A 25,688-nucleotide genomic window follows, 5' to 3' on the forward strand; every position below is an offset into this window, starting at 1 on the left:
TATTTAATTCGTAATGCTATGCTACACCATGTAGTTACGATAGATCGCAACGCTTCGAATGCTTTGCGGACGGGACCCAGGACATTTAAGAGAATACACGAAACGTTTCTTTGACCAAAATAACTACAAATAAGATTTCATCAAATTTAGAACCAACATCTGTTCTCCCATATGAAAGCCGACCTCATTTTGGCTTCCATGTTGGCACCACCATTAGTGAAGATGGCATCATGGCTGTCTTGAATATGCTGCTAATGCATACACACTAATGTTATTGTGGTTAGACAAATTGTTTTGAAATGGTCATTTTGCATCACAGGAGTACGCAGGGTGAAATGGACTCTTGCGTGTCTGAGCATTTTCTTTGATGTGCCTCAGCTCTACCGTGTGATAACAGAACCCATCTTGCGCCACATGACCGTGTGGCTCTACAGAGCTTGTATTCATGAATAGAACACCATATCTCAGTCCGTTAGCATGACCTTTGTGTGGAGATACAGGGTGTCTTCAGGACAGCGTTTGGATAATAGAGAACATTGTACTAATTTTGAGATCATCTCTTTTCATTTATCAAGAACTTGGAACTGAACCTAGATGCAAACATTTACAGCTTTTATTAGAATGTTCATACTTATTATGTAAGTAACTAAGTTTGTAAGTTTGTAAAACTGGTGATGCAAAGTTTAAACAAAAGTCATATGAGGCTCTTTTGAAACCTTCTTGTGACGAGCATGTTCATTTGAACCTTTTGTTGTGAAACGAAGGCACAAAATGCTGAACCTGCAGAAATAATGCTCAACATAAGAGGAACTTTTACACTTGGAATTTCACTTCACTTCTCATACAGTCTTGTGGATAGTTCTTCAAAGCTGAATCTTCACCAGATGTCAATTTCCCAATAATACACGTCTCTTAAGAAAGATTTCAGAAGTACAGATTGGTCTGAATTCTGCAAACCTTCATAGGCTTAGCTGATCTTGTTTCAGATTATATCTGCATCGATTCGGGTTTTGCTTATACATGAAACTGACACGTTGTAATGCAGTTGAGAGGTTTTGCAACATCTGTATGTCCATTTCATTTACTCACAACCCACTCTCTGATGTTACTGGTCAACTCGTAAATCTTAGGGTAGTTCGTGAAACACTGTCAAAAATATTTACTTCATTTTCAACTTTAATTACTTTTGACTTACATATATGAGGTTTCACAAAAGGATGCTGGTGGTTGAGCCCTACCTGGCGTTTCTTCAGCCGTGCGAATGTCAATGAAGAACTCCTCACCCCGCCCAATACGTGTCATGCCCCACACGTACACACGGTACGCAGTGTCGGGGGTCAGACCTCTAAGTGTCATGCGCCTCTTTGCCACAAACCTACTGATCTCCAGATCACCAAACTCAAGACCTTCAACTGAAACAACACATTATGATTTATGATTCAAAAAAAAAAATATAAAAAAATACTGCCTCTAAAATTGCATATAATAGCCATACATAAATACATGCATCCATATTTGACGCCATTATCAAACACTGTCGATATGATGACATAAGTAATGAATAGCATGTGTTCTATAACCGTGGAACAAAGAATAGCAAGTTAAGGTTAAAAACTTGGGGAAAAGCAAATGTCGAGGATGCTAAGGTGTTTTATTTATGGTGAAGTAATTAAGTATGTAAATAAGAAAGATATTTCTCATGTAAGAAGAAAGATACATTAACATACCTATATAGCATGGGGTGAACGCTGACAACCAAAGGGATGATAAACAAATGGCATCTGCACCACGTATGATAAGTGAGTGAGAAAGTGAGTTGGGTTCTACCCCAGTTTTAGCAGTATTCCATCAATACCGCAGTGGGGAAACCAGAAAAATGGGCTTCATATATTGTACCCATGAGGGGAATCGAACCCGGGGGCTTTGGCTTGATGAGAGATCGCTTTAACACTAGGCTACCCTACCGCCCCCGAATGATGAGTAAAAGAGGCTTCAAACTACAAACTACCCAGCAGTTTAAAGGCTACACAATATATGAGGTGAAAATACTAGTGTGGAAATGTTTAATGCAACCTTAAAGGACCCATAGGCAAACGTCATAACACCTGAAGATACATGGTATGCAGATAATGTATTTTTACATCTAAAATGCATACAGTGAACACTGAATTCCACTCAAATGCAAGAGGAATAGCAGCTGCTGCATGTACATTACAATCACTATCACTGATAAGTGTCTGCATTTGGCAAACGCTCCCTGGAACAGAGATGTTCATGAAGCCCCCTTGCCAGTAAAGAGTATTTTCAAAGTTGGTCAAAGAACTGAGAAAAATCGATAATCAAACATTTCTTTATACCCGAGAGTATCTGCTAATCAATTGATCAGAGTTCCGGCGCTTTTGTGTGACCTTGACAAAGTATCTTTAGTGTCGACCCCTGCAAGGGTCCTGCACATGTATATCCTGAAGCAAAATGGTTTTGACTGAGAGGGGTAAAGAAACAAAGAGAACTGAAAGTAGGAGATATTGACTCCTTTAACGTACCCTTCCTATAGCCGACCTGGTAGCCAATGATGATACCGTTTGGTTCCCCGGGTTGTCCCCACTCCAGCTCGATGTCTTCTGAGCCTCGGTAAGTTATATTGACGTCCTCTACTGAAGAGGGCACTGAAATAGAAATCAGCGATTAAACATACCAGTGTGAATACATGTATGTAATATGCATGGGTCTCTGACAATATTCTAAATAGCTAAAGAAGCTGTTCAGAAACGTTTTTGTAATACCTCAAACAGGTTTCGGTAGTTCTATTATGGATTTGGTTCTGGGTCTTTTAAACAAATAAAGAAATTCATTTAGAAACATTTTCGGTAACTATTCAAAGAATAAGTAAACATACGAAGTAGGTTGTACATTGCTTACGTCCTTCTGCTGTTGAGAAGTGGAGGATGTTGCTGCCTTCAGAATTGAAGTAGGTGTTGACAACCACAACATCAGCCTCAATATGGGAGTAAGGTGGCAAATTGTGGACGTCAACCCAGACTTTGTTTCCTGTTCGTCTCAACATCTGTTCACTGTTAGCTTCTGTACTGTCCGGGATAAACACCTCACGGAGGCTTGCCTCCTTCTGGTTCCTCTTCCAGTGGCGAATCTGTAACCCAAACAATGTCCAGAAATAAAGGATAATGTCTTTTAAATAGAAACAAAATGATCAGATAGACCCAATGTCATCACTTTGTAACGATACCATCAAATAGAACGAGTTTTAGCAATGTTCCAGCAATATGATGGCGGGACACAACAGAAATGAGCTTCACACATAGTACCCATGTGGGAAATCGAGACCGGGTCTTCAGCATGAAGAGCAGACGTTTAACCCCACAGTCCCCAAATAGAAACAATGTCCTCAAACAGAAAGAAAGTCAACAAAAGACTATATCCACTGTCTAAAATGTTGGAGAGATTATTCAGGTCCAGAGAAGGCAAGCGCCTTGGTTTAAGTTGAGGACGGGTTCAGATGGTCAGAATTTACAACTATCAATATTCTAAACAATTACAGCAGGAACAAAAGTGACAACAAACCATTGAGTTGATAATTCAATTCAAGCTTTGTACTGAAGTCTGTTTCTAATCTAACGAGGTGAGCAAATCATTGCCAATTTTTAAACAAAGGTCGGTGAAGTATCAATTAAAGATTTCAGTTCTATTTCCGGTGTTAATAAAAAAACTAAAAACGATACATATACTTTATATTCTGATTTTCGCCTTTTTAGTTCTTGACGGTAAGAGTATAATTGAAACTGGCATGGCAGAGGGTGCACATCTCTGTCTCACCCGTTCACTCTATACCTTGTAGCCTCTGTACTCTCCAAGAATCACCTCAGTGCTGGTGCTAACGGGATCCCAGCGAAATCTTGCACTTGTTGCAGTCACGTTCCTTTCACTGGCGAGTTCAAAGTTGGTAGGAAGAACAGTTGGTGCTGTGAAAATCGATTATTTATAATATACTCCCATTGGAATATTTTCAAACCTAAGTGAAACGAACAAGCCCTTTCCATAACCTCTGCAAACGTTTTGACGAAGATATTGATGCAAAGTTCTGAAATTATTGACAACCTTAAAATGATTGATAGTAACTTACCACCTTCACCAGAATACCCAATGATAGCCTGGGCTTGAACGAATGGACGTCCCACAGAGTTCCGTGCTTTCACTTGTATTATATATGGTTTGTAGATCGTGCCCGTGTATATCTCCTTTCTGCTTACAGTGTAGTCGTGTTCCACAAAGTTCATCATGATGTCCCCATCCTTCTCCTTCACCTCAATGCTATAGGAGAAGTCAGGAGCATTGTGTTCAATCTGAGGCATCGTCTGTGAATATATCCCCTCTTTTACAATAACATCAGTTTTCGTGTTGATGGTAAAGAAGCATGTACCCGTGAAAGGTATTATAAAGATGTTGAGACCAATGGGTACTTACCTGAGATACAGACCAAAATTATTATTGGGATCACAATCTTAAACAAGCCAAAACATGAAGCAAGGTGTACTAATACCAATTCCAGTTGAACAACAATATATTATCAAACTGTCCACTGCACCTTTCCTCAAAACAAAAATATGTATGTCTAGATATATCTAAATATCTGACAGCTGAAGAGATTATGTAAATCCAGCTAGGGCCCATGCAGGAAGCAATTGTACTGCAAGTCCCCATGGTCCCTTGAATGATGATCTACCTTCATTTGTTAGCAGTATATAGCTTCTTTTCATTTTGTATTGTCAGCTATAGTTAAACTGTATTAGAGTTAATTACTAACTTTAAATTCGAATTTGTGATAATCTAGTTATTTTACTGTCCTTCGTTGACAGGTTTTTAAAATTTACCATTAATTAATTTGTGTAAAATTAATTGTTTTTGCCGAGCTCAAAAGATGTATTTTGTGATAATTCTTGATAAATTCAAAATAGCAAAATATAACTCAAGGTATTGTGTTCAAGGTATTGGTTGAACAAAACTTGAGCGTTTTTAACTTCAACAAAATAGTATGTAAATTGATGAAAGGATTAGCAAATTGGGACTTTCCACTGTACCTCTCTTTAAAGAAAGAAGCTGATTTTCAAATTCGAACACATTTAGACCGAGATATTGGTTGAACAATCTTTCCTAAGATCAAATACATATATTGCAGTAGTTCTTGAAATACAATTGAAATAAATTATTTTACACCTGACTCAATTTTTTCTGTCATAATATTAGGCTGAATTTTGTCCTGGTCTGAATGATGACTTCTAATGCCCTGTCAGTGTTACAGTAGCCAATGTCAGCGGTGCAAATATTTCTCAAAGCATCATTAGCACTGAACAACAAACCCACAAGCCTTTTTGAAAATATTACCACTGTTTACGTCAGTCGTTTGAATTGAAATAACCTCGTCACATTTCAATGTATTCAATGTCATTACAAGCAGAACTTTCAGCACTGGCATTTAACTTATCTCGCTTACCTCCCATTCAACCACCAAGAAGTTGGTCTTGTCTCCAACAGTCTTGACATTTCGTGGATGTCGGTCTGGTCGACTTGGAGGAGTCCTACACTTAGCCGGAGATATATCACCTGGTTCTCCTGTACCAATCTCGTTTAAAGCTTTAACACGGAAACTGTATGACCCCCATGGAGAAAGTTGTATCCGAGCTGAGCGACTGTTAGGAGATGTCCTGGCACCGACTGCCCACTCATTGGGTGTGAATGATGTATTGTATTCCACGATAAATCCCAAGAGGGGAGAGAAGTTCTCCTGAGTCTTATCAAACGACCATTCTACATTGGCACGATTAGCATAGCATGCCGTTATGACCACGTTGTCAGGAGCAGATGGGGGAGCTAGAGAAAAGAGAGACTGTAAAAGGTAACAGGTGTTATATTTGGAATTACATTTCATTGGTAACATAAAGATTCTAGGACATTATGGAGGTGATTCCTACCTGGATTTTGATCCCACACACTAAGAGTGAGGCATTACATCATCAGCATACAAAGTCTCTTATCTAGCTCACTCAGTCACTGGGGCTTCCATTAAAATGGTATACCAGATAACATACTTATCTAGAGTACACCACTGTAACAGGTTTAAGTTCTAGTACACCACTCTATCAGGTTTAAGTTGACACGGCTCCTAAGACTGAACACTATGGGTAGACAATGCATCTTTTCTGAAAGACGTCAAATGTAAGAAGTGTGAAATTGAGGATTGCATTTTCTAAGTAAAGTGCAGAAGAATTATTCTTGTTATTGGAATTAGGAACCTTCAGAAGGAGTAGCTAAACAAGAAGAAGGTTCTTAAAAAAGGACTGGTTTAACAGGAAGACGAATGCATGTGGGCCTAGGTGCGTTAAAAAGACCATGCTCAGCAACAAGAAGGATAATTTTGGTCTAAGAATAAGAAAAATGTAAAAGGACTCATTCAACGATAAGATTGACTTATGTGGTTCAAGAATGCGGAAAACTAGCACGAACTAGTTTGTTCCATAATTATAATAATAATAATAATAATAATAAATGAAACTGAGGGCTTCCTTTTTGCAGCTCAGGACCAGTCACTTCTCATTCGCAATCGCCTAAATGTCATTCTTAAAGAAAATATCAATATGAAATGTCGACTTTGCAATGAATTCACGGAGACTGTCCAACACTTTGTCAGTGGATGCCCTTCCTTGGCACAAACATCATATCTTAAACGACATGATGGCATGGCTCGTTGCTTTTACTACCGTCTCCGACATGCCTGTGGCTTTGACTCCGAGGTCAATCCATGGTACGACCCTGAACATGTCCAGGGCCTCATGGAAAATGATGCTTTCAAAGTTCTCAGGAATAGGCCCATATACAGCCTCAGAAGAATTCCAGCCAACAAACCTGATCTTGTCCATTTTGATAAAGCCAATGAATTTATTTATATCATTGAATTTTCTGTCCCTTTTGACACCAATGTGATTGGGAAGATTCAGGAAAAGCATGATAAATATGCAGACCTCGACTTTGAAATGTCTCGCTTGCATCCCAAGTATACTGTCGTCAGGCTCCCCATTGTCCTCGGTGCCCTTGGTTTGGTACCTCCTGATCTCTTGGCACAGATCAGGAGAGTGCCCGGGTTCTCCACTTGGAGTACAGCCCTTCTGACACTCTGGGTAATGCAGAAGGCTGCAGTGTTGGGGAGTCTTCATATTCTCCGGAAAGTTCTTGTAGGGTTCGACTAGGCAGCGTTTCCTGGGAGAAGCCCCATTCGCTGTCTGGGCTGCGTGTAGAGGGGGCAAGGGCCCTGAGCTGATGATGAGCCTTACCTGCCTGACTGTGCCATGATCACCCGAACCCTCTCAGCTGCATACTATCTTAAATCTGTAAAAAATAATAATAATAATAAGCTCGAATCTGGGCTGCGTGTAGACGGGGCAAGGGCCCTGGGCTGATGATGAGCCTTACCAGCCTGACTGTGCAAGGATCAACCGAACCCTCTCTGCTGCATACTATCTTTAATCTGTAAATAATAATAATAATAATAATAATAATAATAATAGAGACTGTCCAACACCTTGTCAGTGGATGCCCTTCCTTGGCACAAACAGCATATCTTAAACGACATGATGGCATGGCTCGTTGCTTTTACTACCGTCTCCGACATGCCTGTGGCTTTGACTCCGAGGTCCATCCATGGTACGACCCTGAACATGTCCAGGGCGTCATGGAAAATGATGCTTTCAAAGTTCTCTGGAATAGGCCCATATACAGCCTCAGAAGAATTCCAGCTAACAAACCTGATCTTGTCCTTTTTGATAAAGCCAATGAATTTATTTATATCATTGAATTTTCTGTCCCTTTTGACACCAATGTGATTGGCAAGATTAAGGAAAAGCATGATAAATATGCAGACCTCGCCTTTGAAATGTCTCGCTTGCATCCCAAGTACACTGTCGTCAGGCTCCCCATTGTCCTCGGTGCCCTTGGTTTGGTACCTCCTGATCTCTTGGCGCAGATCAGGAGAGTGCCCGGGTTCTTCACCGGGAGCACAGCCCTTCTGACACTCTGGGTAATGCAGAAGGCTGCAGTGTTGGGGAGCCTTCATATTCTCCGGAAAGTTCTTGGTGGGTTCGACTAGGCAGCGTTTCCTGGGAGAAGTCCCATTCGCTGTCTGGGCTGCGTGTAGAGGGGGCAAGGGCCCTGAGCTGATGATGAGCCTTACCAGCCTGACTGTGCCAGGATCACCCGAACCCTCTCTGCTGCATACAATTTTTAATCTGTAAAACATAATAATAATAATAATAATAAGCTCGAAACAAGGTCAAAGCCACCAATACTTTTGCTGTGCCAGTCCTTTCCTATTCCTTTGGAGTAGTTGATTGGACAAAACAAGACATCCAGAGTCTTGACCGTCTGACCAGAAGGATCATGCCTGATAACAGAGCCCACCACCCTCGTTCCTCTCTTAACCGTTTATACATGTCAATCAATTCTGGAGGTCGGGGTTTGATTAATGTGGAGGCTCTTCATGATAGAATTTTATTGTGTACTTTTGCACATATTTATTTATCGGATGATCCTCTAGTGATGCATGTGAAGACTCATGATGAAAGCAAGGAAATCCACAGCTATTTTAAGCGTGCCAAGGTTGTTGGACAGAATCTGAAATTTGAGGTTGATTTTGTTGATGGCGATGTACTGCTGGACGGTACAGTGATAGGAGTAAACCAGTCTGCCCAGAGTCGGTCTTTTGTGGAGAAGCTTTCTGAGAAGTCATTGCATCGTGTGTACATGCAGTGTGTTGAGCAGAATGGAATAGAATCCCACCGACTCTTTCGCCTGGATGAAGTCGGCTGGTCTTAAATGTGAAACTGAGGGCTTCCCTTTTGTTTCCTTTTTCTGTCCCTTTTGACACCAATGTGATTGGCAAGATTAAGGAAAATCATGATAAATATGCGGAACTCGCCTTTGAAATGTCTCGCTTGCATCCCAAGTACACCCTTGTCAGGCTCCCCATTGTTCTCGGTGCCCTTGGTTTGGTACCTCCTGATCTCTTGGCGCAGATCAGGAGAGTACCCAGGTTCTCCACCGGGAGCACAACCCTTCTTGGTGGGTTCGACTAGGCAGTGTTTCCTGGGAGAAGTCCCATTCACTGGCTGGGCTGAGTGTAGAGGGGGCGAGGGCCCTGAGCTGATGATGAGCCTTACCAGCCTGACTGTGCCAGGATCACCTGAACCCTCTCTGCTGCATTTTCATCTTTAATCTGTAAAACATAATAAGAATACTGTTATAGCGACTCATCCACATCACTCAGGGACATGCTGAAAGCGCATAACATATATACAGGTTCTATGTACAGGAAAGTTGACGTTCACAGATATTTCATAAAGAGGTGAGTTTTGAGTTTGGACTTAAAGACTGGGAGTGATGGAGAGGTTTTAAGATCCGATGGTAGTGAGTTCCAGAGAGTGGAAGCAGCATGAGAAAAAGAATTTTCCTGAAAGGTTTTAGTTTGTACACGGGGACAACTAGCAAGAGTTGATCACTGGAGCGGAGAGATCTTTCCGGTTTGTACAGTGTTATCAAGTCCTGGAGGTATGCTGGGCCAATGTTATTAATAGACTGATAAACAAGGGAGGGCAGTTTAAATTCAATCCTCTCGCGGATCCGGAGCCAGTGAAGAGAATTGAGAGCTGTGGTAATATGAGAGCGTAGCTTTGTCCTTGTGACGATGCGAGCAGCCTGGTTCCGTATTTTCTGGAGGCGCTGTAATTGTTCATCAGAGATACCACATAGTAAACTATTACAGTAGTCCAAGCGGGATAGAACTAGAGTTTGAACGAGGGTGGCCGTTGCTTCCATAGTTAAGATGTTGCGTATGGAACCAATATTTCGGAGATGGAAGTGACATATTTTGCATAAGCGGTTGATATGATTTTTCATAGTTATATTTTAGTCCAAATAAACACCAAGATTTCTTACAGAGGGAGAGAATTGGATAGAGGATTGTCCAATGGAAATGGAAGAAAGCTGACACTTCTGCTGTCTTTGACGTGGAGCAATAATGATAGCTTCTGTTTTACTATCGTTTAAGACCAGTTTGTTTTTTGTCATCCATGACTTGACATCACTGAGACAAGACTCCATGTTATCCTTGGCCTTCTGCTGACAGTCTGGACTTGGTTTAAAAGCTGTCCACTAATTTGGAGTCATCAGCATAAAGGTGCCGCGTAATGCAATGATCAGAGATCAGTTGTCCCAGAGATTTGGTGTACATAGTTTACAGTATTGGTCCTAAAACTGAGCCTTGTGGCACTCCACATTCAAGAACATGTCTGTCTGACAGTGTCCGGTTAATTTGAACAGACTGTACACGATCTTCTAGATATGATGAAAACCATCTCAGGACTGTGCTGTTTAGTCCATATTCGATCTGTAGCCTTGCTAACAATGTTGCATGGTCAATAGTATCAAAGGCAGCTGAGGGGTCTAAAAGGACAAGCAGGGAAATATTACCGTCATCTACGGACATCTTGGTGTTGTCCAGAACACCATTGAGAGCTGTTTCGGTGCTATGTGCAGTCCTGTAGGCAGATTGATACTTATCAATCAGATTGAAGTTCTGTAAATGCCCAAGCATCTGACTTCTGACAACTTTTTGAAGGATTTTAGAAAGAAACGAAAGATTAGAAACTGGTCGGTAATTGCTGAGGTTTTCGGGTTCAAATGATGGCTTCTTTATCAGAGGTTTTATCACTGCCTGTTTAAAGCACTTGGACACTGTTCCAGATGAGAGACTAAAGTTGACAATCCTGGTGATAACAGGCAGAATGGTGTCTAGTACTTTCAGTAGGAATTTGGTTGAGAGTGGATCTGCCTCACATGATGTTGGTTTTGATGATGTTATGATTTTCCTAATGTCATTTTCAGACACATGTGTGAAAGATGTTAAGCGTTGTCCTTGGAACTCTTTATAAGAGACATCATCACAGAGACTACCAAACTTATGTGATTTCTTCAGAGAAGTAATTTTGGAAATCATTTGCAAGAGCAGCATCGTCACCCTGTGGTAGAACTACGTCAGATATCTTCCCGAGGAGTTTGTTGAGGGTGCAGAAAGGGCGTTTAGGATTATCAGCATTAGATGTGGTTTCTGCATTGAAGTAATCAGATCTGGCTTTCCGTATGCATTTGTTGACGTCATTTCGTGCCAGTTTGTAAATGTGACGGTGAATTTCCAAATGTGATTTCCTCCAACGAATAAGTACTGTTTAGAAGGATTTGTTCAACAGGAGGAATGAATGTTTTGGTCAAAGAAGGAGGACCATTCAGAAGGAGGTTTTCGATGCAATAAAATTGGCTGTATCTTGAAGAAAATGTTTTATAAAGGAAAATCACTCATTTCGTTTTGATTTACCGCTAACCTGAAGTTTTGCAGTGGCCTGGCATTGTTAATACCCTTGTATGCAACGCATGTGTAATTGGCTGTGTCTATACTGGTGATATTAAGGATGGTAAGGCTGCCTTCCTCGATGTTTACATTAGGATCATCCACCTCAATATGGACTCCGTTGCGTAACCATTTATACTCCACAGTCTTCAGTGGGCCAGTTCTTGCTCGACATGTAAACACAGCCTCATTGCCTTGAATTAATGCAAGGTCATGTGGTCCATGATGTATCTCAATTGTTTCTGGAGGAAAGTAACACTACGAAGAATTGGTAGATTATACAGATGATGGAAGAAATGTTTGTATTATTCAGAAGACGTGAGAGCTTTTCGAAAACACGTCTGGAGAATATATACACTTTGGTGTCTTATTGTATTCATAAATTCAATGTATCTGATCTGAGTGGACTAAATGTAAGTGAGTGAGTTTAGTTTTACGCCGAACTCAACAACATTTAGGCTAAATTGGGGCGGTCTGTAAATAATCGAGTTTGGACCTGACAAACCAGTGATCAGCAGCATGGGGATCGATGTACGCAACTGGGATACGATGACATGTGTCAAGTAAGTCGTAATCGTGTATATTAACTTATAAACTGAACAAAAGAGATGAGGTTGTGACGACAAGGTGTAGTCGTAGCACGACTAATGGTCTTTATCTGAACGCTCAGCATCAGTTACCTCATATCTCATTAACAGTACCAGACGACATAGGGCATTTAAAACAACTTTGAATAGAATGGAATATCTTGTAAACCTTGTCATGCGTACTTTAAGTTTATTTTACTTAAAACGGCAACATGGCTGTCTTGCTGCTAATGCATACACATCACTGCTATTGTGGTTAGCCAATTGCTTTAAAGTGGTTATTTTGCGTCAGCTCTACCATGTGATAACATGGTCTTGTGCCACATGGTCGTGTAGCTCGGCAAAGAGCTTGTATTCATGAATAGAACGCCATATCTCAGTCTGTTACCATTAACTTTGTGTGGAGATACAGGGTGCGTTCAGGGACATCTTTTGGATAATAGAATTCATTGTCTTAATTTTGAGATTTTCTCTTTTCATTTATCAAGAAATTGGAAGTGAAACTAGACGCACACATTTACAGCTTATAATACAATGTTCATACTCATTATGCTGTTCAGTAATCATTATGTAAGTACAGTTACTTTCATTGAAGGATGGCTATTCCTTCCTCTCATGTTTTGAGTCATCTGTGCATTTTGAAGGACAATCAAAACATGAACAACTTCTCTAATAAAGAATAGGATACGGTGCTGAGATTCACAAAAGCAAAGTGGATTACAAGATTCCAAGTATACTGAGTCAAAAAAGAAACATTCTTTCTTCAGGGCACTATAAAAGAACAAGATTATTATTTATTTATTTCATTGCTGAGATCTGTGGGATGTACTCGATACACTGACAGTGCCATAATCACTTCCATTAGGCTACACCGCCGTTCCAAAACATGGCTATACAGAATGTTAAGTCACAAGAATAAAAATGCGAAATTTCTCAGTTCAATATCGTGTATGGCCGCCCCGCGCATTCACCACTGCCAAACACCGTCTCCTCATCGACTGCCTGATGCTTGTGAACACGTGGTTGGGGATTCTGCGCCATTGCTCTTGCAAGGCAGCGCCAAGTTCCTGCAAATTCTGAGGTTGGTTCCTAAGACCACGAAGCCTTCTCCCAAGTGCATCCCAAACGTGCTCTATTGGATTAAGGTCACGTGGACGACCCGACCTTGGGCGATCAGAAGTGGTGCCAGTTTGTTGTAGGCGACCTTGCAAGTCATACACAGTACGACGGCTGCATCCCATTGCTCTTGCGACGTCAATAACTGATCTTCCCGCTTGCAACATGCCAACGGCACGTTCACGTTGCACATTTGACAATCGTGGCACTTCAAGTACCGTTAGAACTGTAGTTTAAAAGTGTTTTTTCAATTCTTGAGGCCAATGCAAACACGTGCATATGAAGAAAACTTCGATGCGAAGATCACGTGATCGACTGCACGTGCAAAACCTGATTTGGCACTAACGTCATTTGCAAGAGGAATGGATGGATTTGAGTGGGTTTTGCTAGCGTTTTTCTAGAGTCGAAAGATAGGGATCCCATTTCGGATACATAGATTTATCACCAGAGAAACATTATTCAATATTTTTCAAATTACATTTTGTGAAGTTTCTTTTTTTACTCTGTATATATTATGAGTATGCGCATATATGGGTTTTGCGAACAAAATTCGAGTATCCTGTCACAACGATGGCTCTCATTTTATAGAGACGCAAGGCAAGTATATTGTTCATTTGAACGGTGCAAATTTCAGCAGGAATCACTTTGCCAATGTTCCCAATGCATACACAGTTAAACGTTTTGAAAGCTGAGTTTTGTAACCCTGGTGATGCAACGTTTAAACAAAAGTCATATGAGGCTCTTTTGAAACCTTCTTGTGACGAGCATGTTCATTTGTACCTTTTGTTGTGAAACGAAGACACAAAATGCTGAAGCTGCAGAAATAATGCTCAACATAAGAGGAACTTTTACACTTGGAAATTCACTCCACTTCTCATACAGTCTTGTGGATAGTTCTTTAAAGCTGAATCTTCACCAGATGTCAATTTCCCAATAATACACGTCTCTTAAGAAAGATTTCAGAAGTACAAATTGGTCTTAATTCTGCAAACCTTCATAGGCTTAGCTGATCTTGTTTCAGATTTTATCTGCATCGATTCGGGTTTTGCTTATACAAAATCAAAATATTCTCAAAATCACCATGTCCATTTCACTTCACTTCTCACACTCTGATCTTGCAGATCATGAAATACAGTCAGAAATGTTTATTTCATTTCCTTCTTTCATGACTATCAATATACATGTGTGATATTTAACAGAAGGGTGCCGATGGGTGACCATACCTGGCGTTTCTTCAGCCGTTCGAATGTCAGTGTAGTACTCCTCGCCACGCCCGACCCGTGTCAAGCCCCACACGTACACACGGTAATAAGTGTCAGGGGTTAGACCTCCAAGCAACATGCGCCTCTCTGCAATAATCTCACTGATCTCCAGATCACCATAATGAAGACCTTGAACTGAAACAGCACATTATGATACATGATTCCAAACGAACAAATTACTCTCTCTAAGATTCCGTAATTCCTAAGATAACTAATCGCCATACATAAATACATACATCAATAGTTGACGCCATCAACAGACACAATCAATATGCAGTAATGAATAGCATGTGTTCTAAAATCGTGGAATAAAGAATAATAAGATAAGGTTAAAACCTTGGGAATATCGAGTTGCTGCAAAGGTTTTCGTTTATGGTTAAGTCGGTTCCAAATGACTTCCCGTGCTTCAAATACTCAATAACACCCGGAAATCGGCCAACACATAATGTTTATCTCCAAATATCAGAACTCAGGAGTTTTTGTGTGATCTTGACCTAGTATTTTTGTGGTGGACCCAACAAGGCACATGCACATTTACACCCTAAAACAAATGGGTTGTTTTGACTGAGAGGGGCAAAGAAATGAAGAGGGCTGAAAGTAGAAAGTATTGACTCCGTTAACTTACCCTTCCTGTATCCGACGCGGTAGCCAATGACGATACCGTTTGGTTCCCCAGGTTGTCCCCACTCCAGCTCGATATCTTCTGAGCCTCGGTAAGTTACATTTACGTACTCTACTGAAGAGGGCACTGTAATAGAAATCGGTGATAATACATAGCAGTATCAATATAGAGTCAGTAATACGCTGGGGTCTATGAAGCTCTGTTAAATATGTTATCCTTTCAGAAAGGTCATTGTAATTCCTCAAAACAGGTTTTGGTACCTTGGTCATGGATATGCTTCTTCTATTATTCAGATACAGAAACATTTTTCATTTAGAAACATCACTGGAAACTATTCAAAGAATAGTAAACATACGAGGTACGTTCCGCATTGCCTACCTCCTTCTGCTGTTGAGAAGCGGAGGATGTTGCTGCCTTCAGAGCTGAAGTAGGTGTTGACAGCCACAACATCAGCCTCAACATGGGAGTAAGGTGGCAAACTGTGGACGTCAACCCAGACTTTGTTTCCTGTTCGTCTCAACCTCTGTTTACTGTTAGCTTCTGTACTGTCCGGGATAAACACCTCACGGAGGCTTGTCTCCTTCTGGTTCCTCTTCCAGTGGCGAACCTGTAACCCAAACAATGTCCAGAAATAAAGGATAATGTCTTTTAAATAGAAACAAAATGATCAGATAGACCAAATGTCATCAATTTGTAACGATACCATCAAATAGAGTGAGTTCCAGCGATATTAACCCATTCACTCTATACCTTGTAGCCTCTGTACTCTCCACGTATCACCTCAGCGCTGGTGCTAACGGGATCCCAGCGAAATCTTGCACTTGTTGCAGTCACGTCCATTTCACTGTCGAGTTCAAAGTTGGTAGGAGCAACAGTTGGTACTGTAAACATCAATATAAATAACTCCAACCGATAAACGTTTGGTCAGTGTTGAGTGAATGTCCTGCACATACTTGCCATAAAACGTTTTGAAAGCCATTATAAGGCATTTTAAGCTATAACCCTGGTCTAATAACTCATGAGTAAGAATCATACGATTCTCCTTGAAATGGCCGTGGAAGGCACAGGCTCAATTATTTATTGTTCTATTTCAACACCTCACCTGAGGCCACTGTAATGTCTTATGTGGCATTACAAGTGAGATAAGAAATTACTGACAACCTTAAAATGTCTGATAGTAACTTACCACCTTCACCAGAATACCCAGTGATAGCCTGGGCTTTAAGGAATGGACGTCCCATAGAGTTCTGTGATTTTACTTGTATTATATATGGTTTGTAGATCGTGCCCGTGTGTATTTCCTTTCTGCCTACAGAGTAGTCGTGCTCCACAAAGTTCATCAAGATGTCCCCATCCTTCTCCTTTACCTCAATGCTATAGAAGAAGTGAGGTCCATTGTGTTCAATCTGAGGCATCGTCTGTGAATATACCCCATCTTTTGAAATGACATCAGTTTTCGTGTTGATGGTAAACAAGCATGCACCTGTGAAAGGTGTTATAAAGGTGTTAATGTCCAATGGTTATGCAGTTCACGTGATGCAAATACGATAATTTTCGATAAATTAAAAATCTCAAAATATAATTTTCAACTGTACCTCCAATTTGGAGGGTGATGCCTAAAGTGAAAAACAACAACAATTCATTCAAATGTGCTAAAATTCTTGGGACTGGGGGACACACGGAATTCCTTAAAATAACTAAATACCCGCAGCTCCAAGTTTTGTCCATGTCCAAGATCCCTTCTGTGTTTCAGTGGCCAATATATCTGTATGCATCATCAGGACTAAACAGCATAGCCTACAAGCCTTTATGGAATATTAATACAACCACTATATGTGTCAGTTGTTTGTATTGACCATGCTTTACTCCAATGAATTAATTTGTAAATCCCTTCTTTACAGTTATCGCAACCATAACTGATAAATAGAGTTCACAGGCGTATGTTCTATGTTACTTACCAATACTGACATGAACTTGTCTGACTCACCTCCCATTCAACCACCAAGACGTTGGTCTGGTCTCCAACAGTCTTGACATTCCGTGGATGCCGGTCTGGTCGACTTTGAGGAGTCCTACACTTAATCGGAGATATATCACCTGGTTCACCTTCACCAATCACGTTGAAGGCCTTAACACGGAAACTGTATGTCACCCAAGAAGAAAGTTGTATCTGAGTTGAGCGACTGTCAGAAGAGGTCCTGGCACCGACTATCCACTCATTGGGTGTGAATGACGTATTATATTCCACGATAAAACCCAGGAGAGGAGAGAAGCTCTCCTGAGTCTTGCCAAATGACCATTCTACATTGGCATAATTAGCATAGCATGCCGTTATGACCACGTTGTCAGGAGCAGATGGAGGAGCTGGAGAGATAAATCACCAAAAAGAACTAGTTGTCTCTGGTTTAGGAATAATCAACATTGAAAATGACTAGTTAAACAGGATAAGCGAATACTTGGGTGTAAAGGTACGCAGCGTTAAGAATACATGGGTGTAGAGGTACGCAGCGTTAAGAATGACTAGTTAAACAGGATAAGACAATACTTGGGTGTAAAGGTACGGAGCGTTAAGAATGACTAGTTGAACAGGATAAGACAATACTTGGGTGTAGAGGTACGCAGCGTTAAGAATACATGGGTGTAGAGGTACGCAGCGTTAAGAATGACTAGTTAAACAGGATAAGACAATACTTGGGTGTAAAGGTACGGAGCGTTAAGAATGACTAGTTAAACAGGATAAGAGAATACTTGGGTGTAAAGGTACGGAGCGTTAAGAATGAGTAGTTAAACAGGATAAGAGAATACTTGGGTGTAAAGGTACGGAGCGTTAAGAATGACTAGTTAAACAGGATAAGAGAATACTTGGGTGTAAAGGTACGGAGCGTTAAGAATGAGTAGTTAAACAGGTTAAGCGAATACTTGGGTGTAAAGGTACGCAGCGTTAAGAATACATGGGTGTAGAGGTACGCAGCGTTAAGAATGACTAGTTAAACAGGATAAGACAATACTTGGGTGTAAAGGTACGGAGCGTTAAGAATGACTAGTTAAACAGGATAAGAGAATACTTGGGTGTAAAGGTACGGAGCGTTAAGAATGAGTAGTTAAACAGGTTAAGCGAATACTTGGGTGTAAAGGTACGCAGCGTTAAGAATACATGGGTGTAGAGGTACGCAGCGTTAAGAATGACTAGTTAAACAGGATAAGACAATACTTGGGTGTAAAGGTACGGAGCGTTAAGAATTACTAGTTGAACAGGATAAGACAATACTTGGGTGTAGAGGTACGCAGCGTTAAGAATACATGGGTGTAGAGGTACGCAGCGTTAAGAATGACTAGTTAAACAGGATAAGACAATACTTCGGTGTAAAGGTACGGAGCGTTAAGAATGACTAGTTAAACAGGATAAGACAATACTTGGGTGTAAAGGTACGGAGCGTTAAGAATGACTAGTTAAACAGGATAAGAGAATACTTGGGTGTAAAGGTACGGAGCGTTAAGAATGACTAGTTAAACAGGATAAGAGAATATTTGGGTGTAAAGGTACGGAGCGTTAAGAATAACTAGTTAAACAGGATAAGAGAATACTTGGGTGTAAAGGTACGGAGCGTTAAGAATGACTAGTTAAACAGGATAAGACAATACTTGGGTGTAGAGGTACGCAGCGTTAAGAATACATGGGTGTAGAGGTACGCAGCGTTAAGAATGACTAGTTAAACAGGATAAGAGAATTCTTGGGTGTAAAGGTACGGAGCGTTAAGAATGACTAGTTAAACAGGATAAGAGAATACTTGGGTGTAAAGGTACGGAGCGTTAAGAATGACTAGTTAAACAGGATAAGACAATACTTGGGTGTAGAGGTACGCAGCGTTAAGAATACATGGGTGTAGAGGTACGCAGCGTTAAGAATAACTAGTTAAACAGGATAAGACAATACTTGGGTGTAAAGGTACGGAGCGTTAAGAATGAGTAGTTAAACAGGATAAGAGAATACTTGGGTGTAAAGGTACGGAGCATTAAGAATGACTAGTTAAACAGGATAAGAGAATACTTGGGTGTAAAGGTACGCAGCATTAAGAATGACTAGTTAAACAGGATGAAAGATTCTACTGACCCTGGAATAGAGAACATTAAGAGCATTAATCAGGAAATGGAATTCCATGGGTGTAGGGAAATTAAGGAACATAAAGAAAGGCTAGTTCGGCAGTAAGAATGTTTTTTCTGGTCACCGATTGAGGAACATACATTGTAATGGACAGCTTTTGGTTTTTCTGTTATTTTGTTTTTTGTTGTGTTTTTTTATATATTCCATTTTAAGTCTTAGATGAAATACATATGACATAAAAGAATATATATATATATACGGTCTTTTATGTCATATATATACAACAACAAAAAACAACAACAAAATCAATGGTGTTTTGTAAGGTTATAACAAATATATAGATACATAAGAAATCATTAAAGTTTCTGTAGAGGGCATATAAAATTGGCCCATTTCTGGTGTCCCCCGTCGTGATGTTGCTGGAATATTGCTAAAAGCGGCGTAAAACCAAACTCAGTCAGTCAGTCATAAAATTGGACTGACTGACTGACTGAGTTTGGTTTTACGCCGCTTATAGAAATATTCCAGCAACATCACGACGGGGATAAAGCGGCGTAAACCCAAACTCAGTCAGTCAGTCATAAAATTTGACTGACTGACTGAGTTTGGTTTTACGCCGCTTATAGCAATATTCCAGCAACATCACGGGGGGACACCAGAAATGGGCTTCACACATTGTGCCCATGTGGGGATTCGTACCCGGGTCTTCGGCGTGACGAGCCAACGCTTTCACCATTACGCTATCCAACCGCCCCCATAAAATTGGAGGAATAAGGTTGAATAATGTGATTGTAGTGGGTGGGGTCTGGAAATATCAGCTGATATTATAAGTAGAGTTCAATGCTTAGTACATAATAAGGTATATAAATGTTTCCGCTTCCTTATAAAGGGATCTAAGCTATTGATTTCCTAGCTATATATTTTTCAGTTGTACATATATCTTTTAATAACTTAAGAAATCCCTCAAGGGAAACTGCTTGTTGATTTATACTTGAAACATCAATGAATCTTTTGGCAAGAAGTATAATATGATTTAGTATTTTATTGTTTGAGCACACTCCAAACATGAAAGTGAATTTTGTAAATGTGACATTACACTGGAGGTGGCTATTTAGAAATTGTTCTACATTTTGCCAAAAGTTTTTAACTAAATCACAGTAAAAAAATACGTGCAATATGTCTTTTGAGGTATTTTACAAAAAGTACAAGTATCATTATCAACTAGCTTCATCCGCATACTTCGTTCTTTCGGCCTAACTATATTCTCGATGTCCAATGTTAGGAAAGCTTCCATTTTATTTTGAAGGAATCATTAGCAAAGCCATATCCAAAATTTCACGTATGTGGGTAATGTGGTTAACGAGATATTAGTCATCCCAACACATTGGGGTATTATATTACTTTAATAATTGCAGAAAGTGAAAACGATCTCTTGGATAATGGTATGCCCTCAGATAATATCATATAAAATGTGTTCAGTATAGTATTGGATGACTTCCCGTCATAATCAACATTCAAGGGTTTGGATTGCTTGATTTATATTCAGACGGGGCTGTTTTTAAAGGACATCCCATTTTAATCTTTCATAAACCATTGTGTCCAGATATTCAAGCTGCACTGTTTACAATATATTGAGTGCTGACACTTGTGTGACCGTTCAGTGTTTAGTTTGAACCCTTGGCATCATGTATGAATAAGTGAAAACATTAGAATGCGTTATGTACTTATGATTACGTCATCTGAAAGGGGTTGGGTAGTTTCTACAAAACATGACGGGGTGAGTCACTCTAACAAGCGATTGTAGTTTCAAATTGCTTTCAGGTATGTGTGTGTGTGTGTGTGTGTGCGCGCGCGTGCGTGTGTGTGTGTGTGTGGGGGGTGGGGGGTCCCAAGATAAAAAGTCAAACAAAACGGGGATCGTGAGGCTGGAACATGGCAAAAGCAATTTGCTTGCGGTTGACAGATAATATGTAGAAAAATAAAACATAAAAAAACAGCTGCATTTGTCTTACTTTCTAAGTGGGGCCGACTACTTTTGGGACGCCCCTCGTAAGGAAGTAAAGATATTTTTATGAAATCATGAACATTTAAAATGGTTTTGTTCAACAGGAAGGGTAACTGCTTTGATTTTTGAATAAGGCACATCCAGGGCACAACAAGTAGTACAACAGGGAAAAAATATTTCTTTACTCCAGGAAATCAAAGTTTAGACCAGGGTTCAAAACCAAGGAGAGTATCTTTGATTACGGAATAAGGAACATTTTAAAGGATTTTCCAGAGGGAACAAGTGTTAATTTGGTCAAGGAATAAGGATTAATAACCATAAGGCATTATCCGAAAATGGAAATGGGATATAGCTGAACAAAACCAATATGTTTTATCATCTTACCTCTGACTTGCAGTTTTGCAGAAGCTGTGTCATTGTCGATCCCATTGTGTGCCACACAGGTGTAGGTAGCTGTGTCTTCACTACTGACGTTCAGGATGGTGAGGCTGCCTTCCTTTACGACCACCGGCATGTCGGCTTCATCAATGGGGACTGCGTCGCGCAGCCAGTTATACATCAGTGTCGTCCGCAAGTCTGTTGTTGCCCCGCATTCAAATGTAGCCACGTCGCCCGGATTTAATACAAGGTCTGAGGGTGCAGCTACTATGCTGGTTTGTTCTGAAAGTTAAGGGCTGTTTGGTAACAAGACGATAGAAAACCTAAACCACCACATGATCAATATTAACCAGATTAATACAATGTAAACCGGTTGGGTGCAACGCATGCATCCTGCTCCTAACAGATTGTGTCGGGTATGACTTGCTACGTTAAGCAAGATTTTTGTCACATTGATAATATGTTGGTTTGGGTGGTGTTGAAAGCCGCAAACATCAATATCCCAGCTATATGGCGGCACTTTGTACATAATCGAGTCAGAACTAGACAATCCAGAGATCAACAGCATGAGCGCCATCGATTTATGCAACTGGTCAGCTGCAGTCTTGTTAACAAAATTACGCATTGGGTTCTCAACGTCTAACTGGTAAATGACATCAGGTTTATCTGTGTATCTGAACAGAATTACGTTTGTTAAAAATTCACACATATTTTTGGTTATGCATAGATATAGCTTTAAGTAATAAATAAGAATACGCACACATGAAGAAATAGAAACAGGCAAGATAAAGTTTGTAATACCGATAAATTTACGTTCCTTCCTCAAATTAGTACAAACGTTAGATAAAGTATTATATACACTTGAGTGAGTGAGTGAGTGAGTTCGGTTTTACGCCGCTTGTAGCAATATACCAGCAATATCACGGCGGGGGACACCAGAAATGGGCTTCACACATTGCAATATACACTTGAAAAATGATACATTAACAAAACTGACTTACACACAAAAAGACGCACCTGGTGTTTGGGGATTATTTTAGAAAATACAAAACAAATAGTTGTCATTGTACACATGTTATTTACGTTGCTTATTTTTATATTTTTTTTTAATGATTCCAAAGCACTAACTGTGTACTTTCTTTTGTGCGTTAGTTTAGATATATTCCAGCTACAGATGTGGTTGGGGATGCACCTTACACCGAACCTCCCCCGGTCACAGCAAGGGCACGGGGCAATATTGTGGCTGCTTCTCTTACTCCTACAATACCAGAATATATGATAAGAAGGGGCTTCAACGAATCTCGACCCCTCACCTCTCCTTATCACCTCCTACTCGATCAAAGCATGGTAAAAATTCGTATAGATGTTTATAGTGGGTTTAGTTTTTGGCCGCTTTTAGCAATATTCCCATATTTAACCCGAATCTTCATTGCAGGGATATTATTACTAGCATGGGGTTCCAGGAAGCAAGAAAAGACATAGACATGCACAAGTCTGTCTTAATAATTAATAGTTTAAAAGTTCTAAAAATATAGTTATCCCTCTAACAGACTGGCATCCTTAGACTGATACTGTCCGCTTATCTAGCCTTGACTCTTTCAAGGACAGACTTACTATACATCCACGGGCTTAGCATTCAGTACAAGCTTGGTGCAATGCTAGACAAGACAAGACAGTGTGAGTTGCGAAGTGAAGCACAAGACTGAGAGAATGCATGAGTATGGTTTTACGCAGCTAATACTCCAGCAATATTTGAGGAATACCAAAATTTGGCTCCAACGTACCCATAAGGGGAATCGAACCCAAGGCTCTCAGAATGACTTCAAGATTTTCCTGAATCATGCAAGGCATCTGAAGTAGCCGAACTTGCAGCCAGACGAGAAACAATAAGGAAACACAGGTTCAACTCCTGGGATCCGGAAATATTCATAAAAAACTGTGAATAGGGATAAAAAAGTTGGTGTAGGGTTTTGTAAATAGGTGTTAATGTTTGCGATACTCAGTTGCTTGGAATTGGATAATATGGATGATGCGAGCACTATTCAAAGAAACGTTTATGGACACACGCTCTGTGTGGGACATGACAGCATCAGGGGTAGAGCAAAAGACGATTCCTGTTAATCCATCCTTGGGGTGTAAAATGGCTTGGGACCTACATGGTGGAAGAAGTGGCAACGCCCCCTCTCCGGCTGCTCTCCGGCTGCTCCTCTTCGACGTTGTTCGAAGGTGTTCGGGGAAACATGTCAGATGCTTGACACTGGGAACATTGTTACATACGAATATCACTGCCACTTAGCTACTAAATACTGGGTTTCATTAGCCGTCATACTCAAGTCAGAAAACCCCCACCTGCAAAATACATCGTAGCTCGGGGCGGTGGGGTAACCTAGTGGTTATAAAGCGTTCGCTCGTCACGCCGAAGACCTGGGCTCGATTCCCTACATGGGTACAATGTAGTGTCCCCCGCCGTGATATTGCTGGAATATTGCTAAAATCGGCGTAAACTAAACTAACCTCACGTCGTGGATTATTCCAGGTAAAAGAGTGGGTGAATAATCGTGTGTGGACCAGACCATCCAGTGTATCATTTCCTGAACTTGAACTTGGGAAACGAAGATATGTGTTAGCGATCCTGACTACCCGATCTTGTTAGTGTCGGCTATATGGAGAATCGAACTGGGGTCTTTGGCATGACAAGCGAACGCTTTAACCACTAGTCTACTAGGGCTGCGCAATAGTTCAGACATGAATACGATACGTATTGCGATACGCTGATCGAAAACCGGTATTTTGACTTTCATTCGGAAAACTTCGTAACACTCGGAAATCTTCGGATATTTCCTTTTTTCATTTGTGCCGAATATTATTCACATTTTTATTTTTAATCATGAATAAATGTTGTTATTAAAGCTTAATCAAGCATAGTGATTTTGCTGTGTATTTGCTCTATAAATCAAGCACTACCTCGGTTATAAGTAGTTTATTGTGTAAAAATACTTCACGCAATAAATTGCAATACATATCGCAATACATGCTTTCGCATCGCAATATATTGCAATATGAAAATTCTCTGCAATACCCACCCCTATAGTCTACCCCACCGCCCCTAAGAACGACTGTGTCTTTTTCAAGCCCAGGAAACCGTAATGTAAATAATGTTATTTGAACGATGTCACAATTACTTCTTGACCAGTAAAAACAACATACATAACATGTGGGTGTATTCACACTCCGAACAAACGGCAAGGCTAAATCACACATCCTTACCTCCATGGGAAGTTAGAAACTGTGTGGTCAGTTGAATAACACAGAGGAGTATGTGTAGCTTCATAGTGCCTATTAGTGGTGTCGAGTGAGCCTGGTACTAGCACTGTCTGGATAGGGAATAGAAGGCGGGGGCGGTTCGAAACACGAGCAGGGGGTAAAGGAGATATACGAGAAGAGGCATTGGGCAGCGGTAAAGCTAATGTGATCATTGACCTGGCCAGTGACTTTCCCCAACCATGCCGACAAAACATTGAGTAATTCTTGTGACTGCAGATATGAGACATGTTATATGCAGTAAGTGAGTGAATATGGTTTTACGCCGCTTTTAGCAATATTCCAGTTGCATCACGGCTGGGGGCACCAGAAATGAGATTCACACATGCTATATGTAGAGTACTGGTTTTGGGTTAAAAGCAACGTTAAGGCATACTCACTACTAACAGATAAAGGAACTCCTTTTTGCATTAGTTTTTTTTTCCTGTAAAAGGTGTAAAAATGTTAATTGAATTGGTGGATTCATGTTCTGATGGCCTGGAAAACACATTTTATGAGGTGATGCAGTCTATAGAACAGGGTACCAATGAGTGGCTGTAGACTTAAGACTGGCCCTAAACAGGTCTAGATAAACAGATGCTTCAACATAAAGAAATTCTCAATGGCAATGTTCCTAGTCAGGTATTCTCACTTATCTGGAGGAGTGGGGGAGGCAAGTGGATAAGGTGTTTGCTCGTCACGCGGAAGACCTTGGTTCGATTCCCCACATGTGTGAAGCTCATTGTCTGGTGTCCGGTGACGTAATTAGCGGAGTAAAACTAAAGCCCACTCACTCTCATTGTCTTGTTCTTCAACATTTAATAAAACAAACAAGCAACTTGCTGAAATGGT

At 40.5% G+C, this 25,688-nt stretch overlaps 1 protein-coding gene across 1 annotated transcript in view; it reads right to left on the reverse strand.

Annotated features, from left to right (window-relative positions):
* Positions 1–25,688, reverse strand: part of LOC124273942 (protein sidekick-2-like) — a 33,963-nt gene that overhangs the window by 6,302 nt on the left and 1,973 nt on the right. Inside the window, exons 4-16 of the mRNA XM_046709288.1 lie at positions 21,543–21,818; positions 17,039–17,415; positions 16,238–16,469; positions 15,802–15,932; positions 15,430–15,658; positions 15,055–15,177; positions 14,391–14,564; positions 5,507–5,883; positions 4,139–4,370; positions 3,847–3,977; positions 2,920–3,148; positions 2,544–2,666; positions 1,239–1,412 (exon numbers count right to left, since the gene is read on the reverse strand). Of these exons, the coding sequence (XP_046565244.1) occupies positions 1,239–1,412; positions 2,544–2,666; positions 2,920–3,148; positions 3,847–3,977; positions 4,139–4,370; positions 5,507–5,883; positions 14,391–14,564; positions 15,055–15,177; positions 15,430–15,658; positions 15,802–15,932; positions 16,238–16,469; positions 17,039–17,415; positions 21,543–21,818 (2,808 nt within the window). The remainder of the gene's footprint in view (positions 1–1,238; positions 1,413–2,543; positions 2,667–2,919; positions 3,149–3,846; positions 3,978–4,138; positions 4,371–5,506; positions 5,884–14,390; positions 14,565–15,054; positions 15,178–15,429; positions 15,659–15,801; positions 15,933–16,237; positions 16,470–17,038; positions 17,416–21,542; positions 21,819–25,688) is intronic.

The sequence above is a fragment of the Haliotis rubra genome, unplaced genomic scaffold, assembly GCF_003918875.1.
Source record: "Haliotis rubra isolate DU_JTF1 unplaced genomic scaffold, ASM391887v1 Scf1039, whole genome shotgun sequence".
Lineage (NCBI taxonomy): Eukaryota > Metazoa > Mollusca > Gastropoda > Lepetellida > Haliotidae > Haliotis > Haliotis rubra.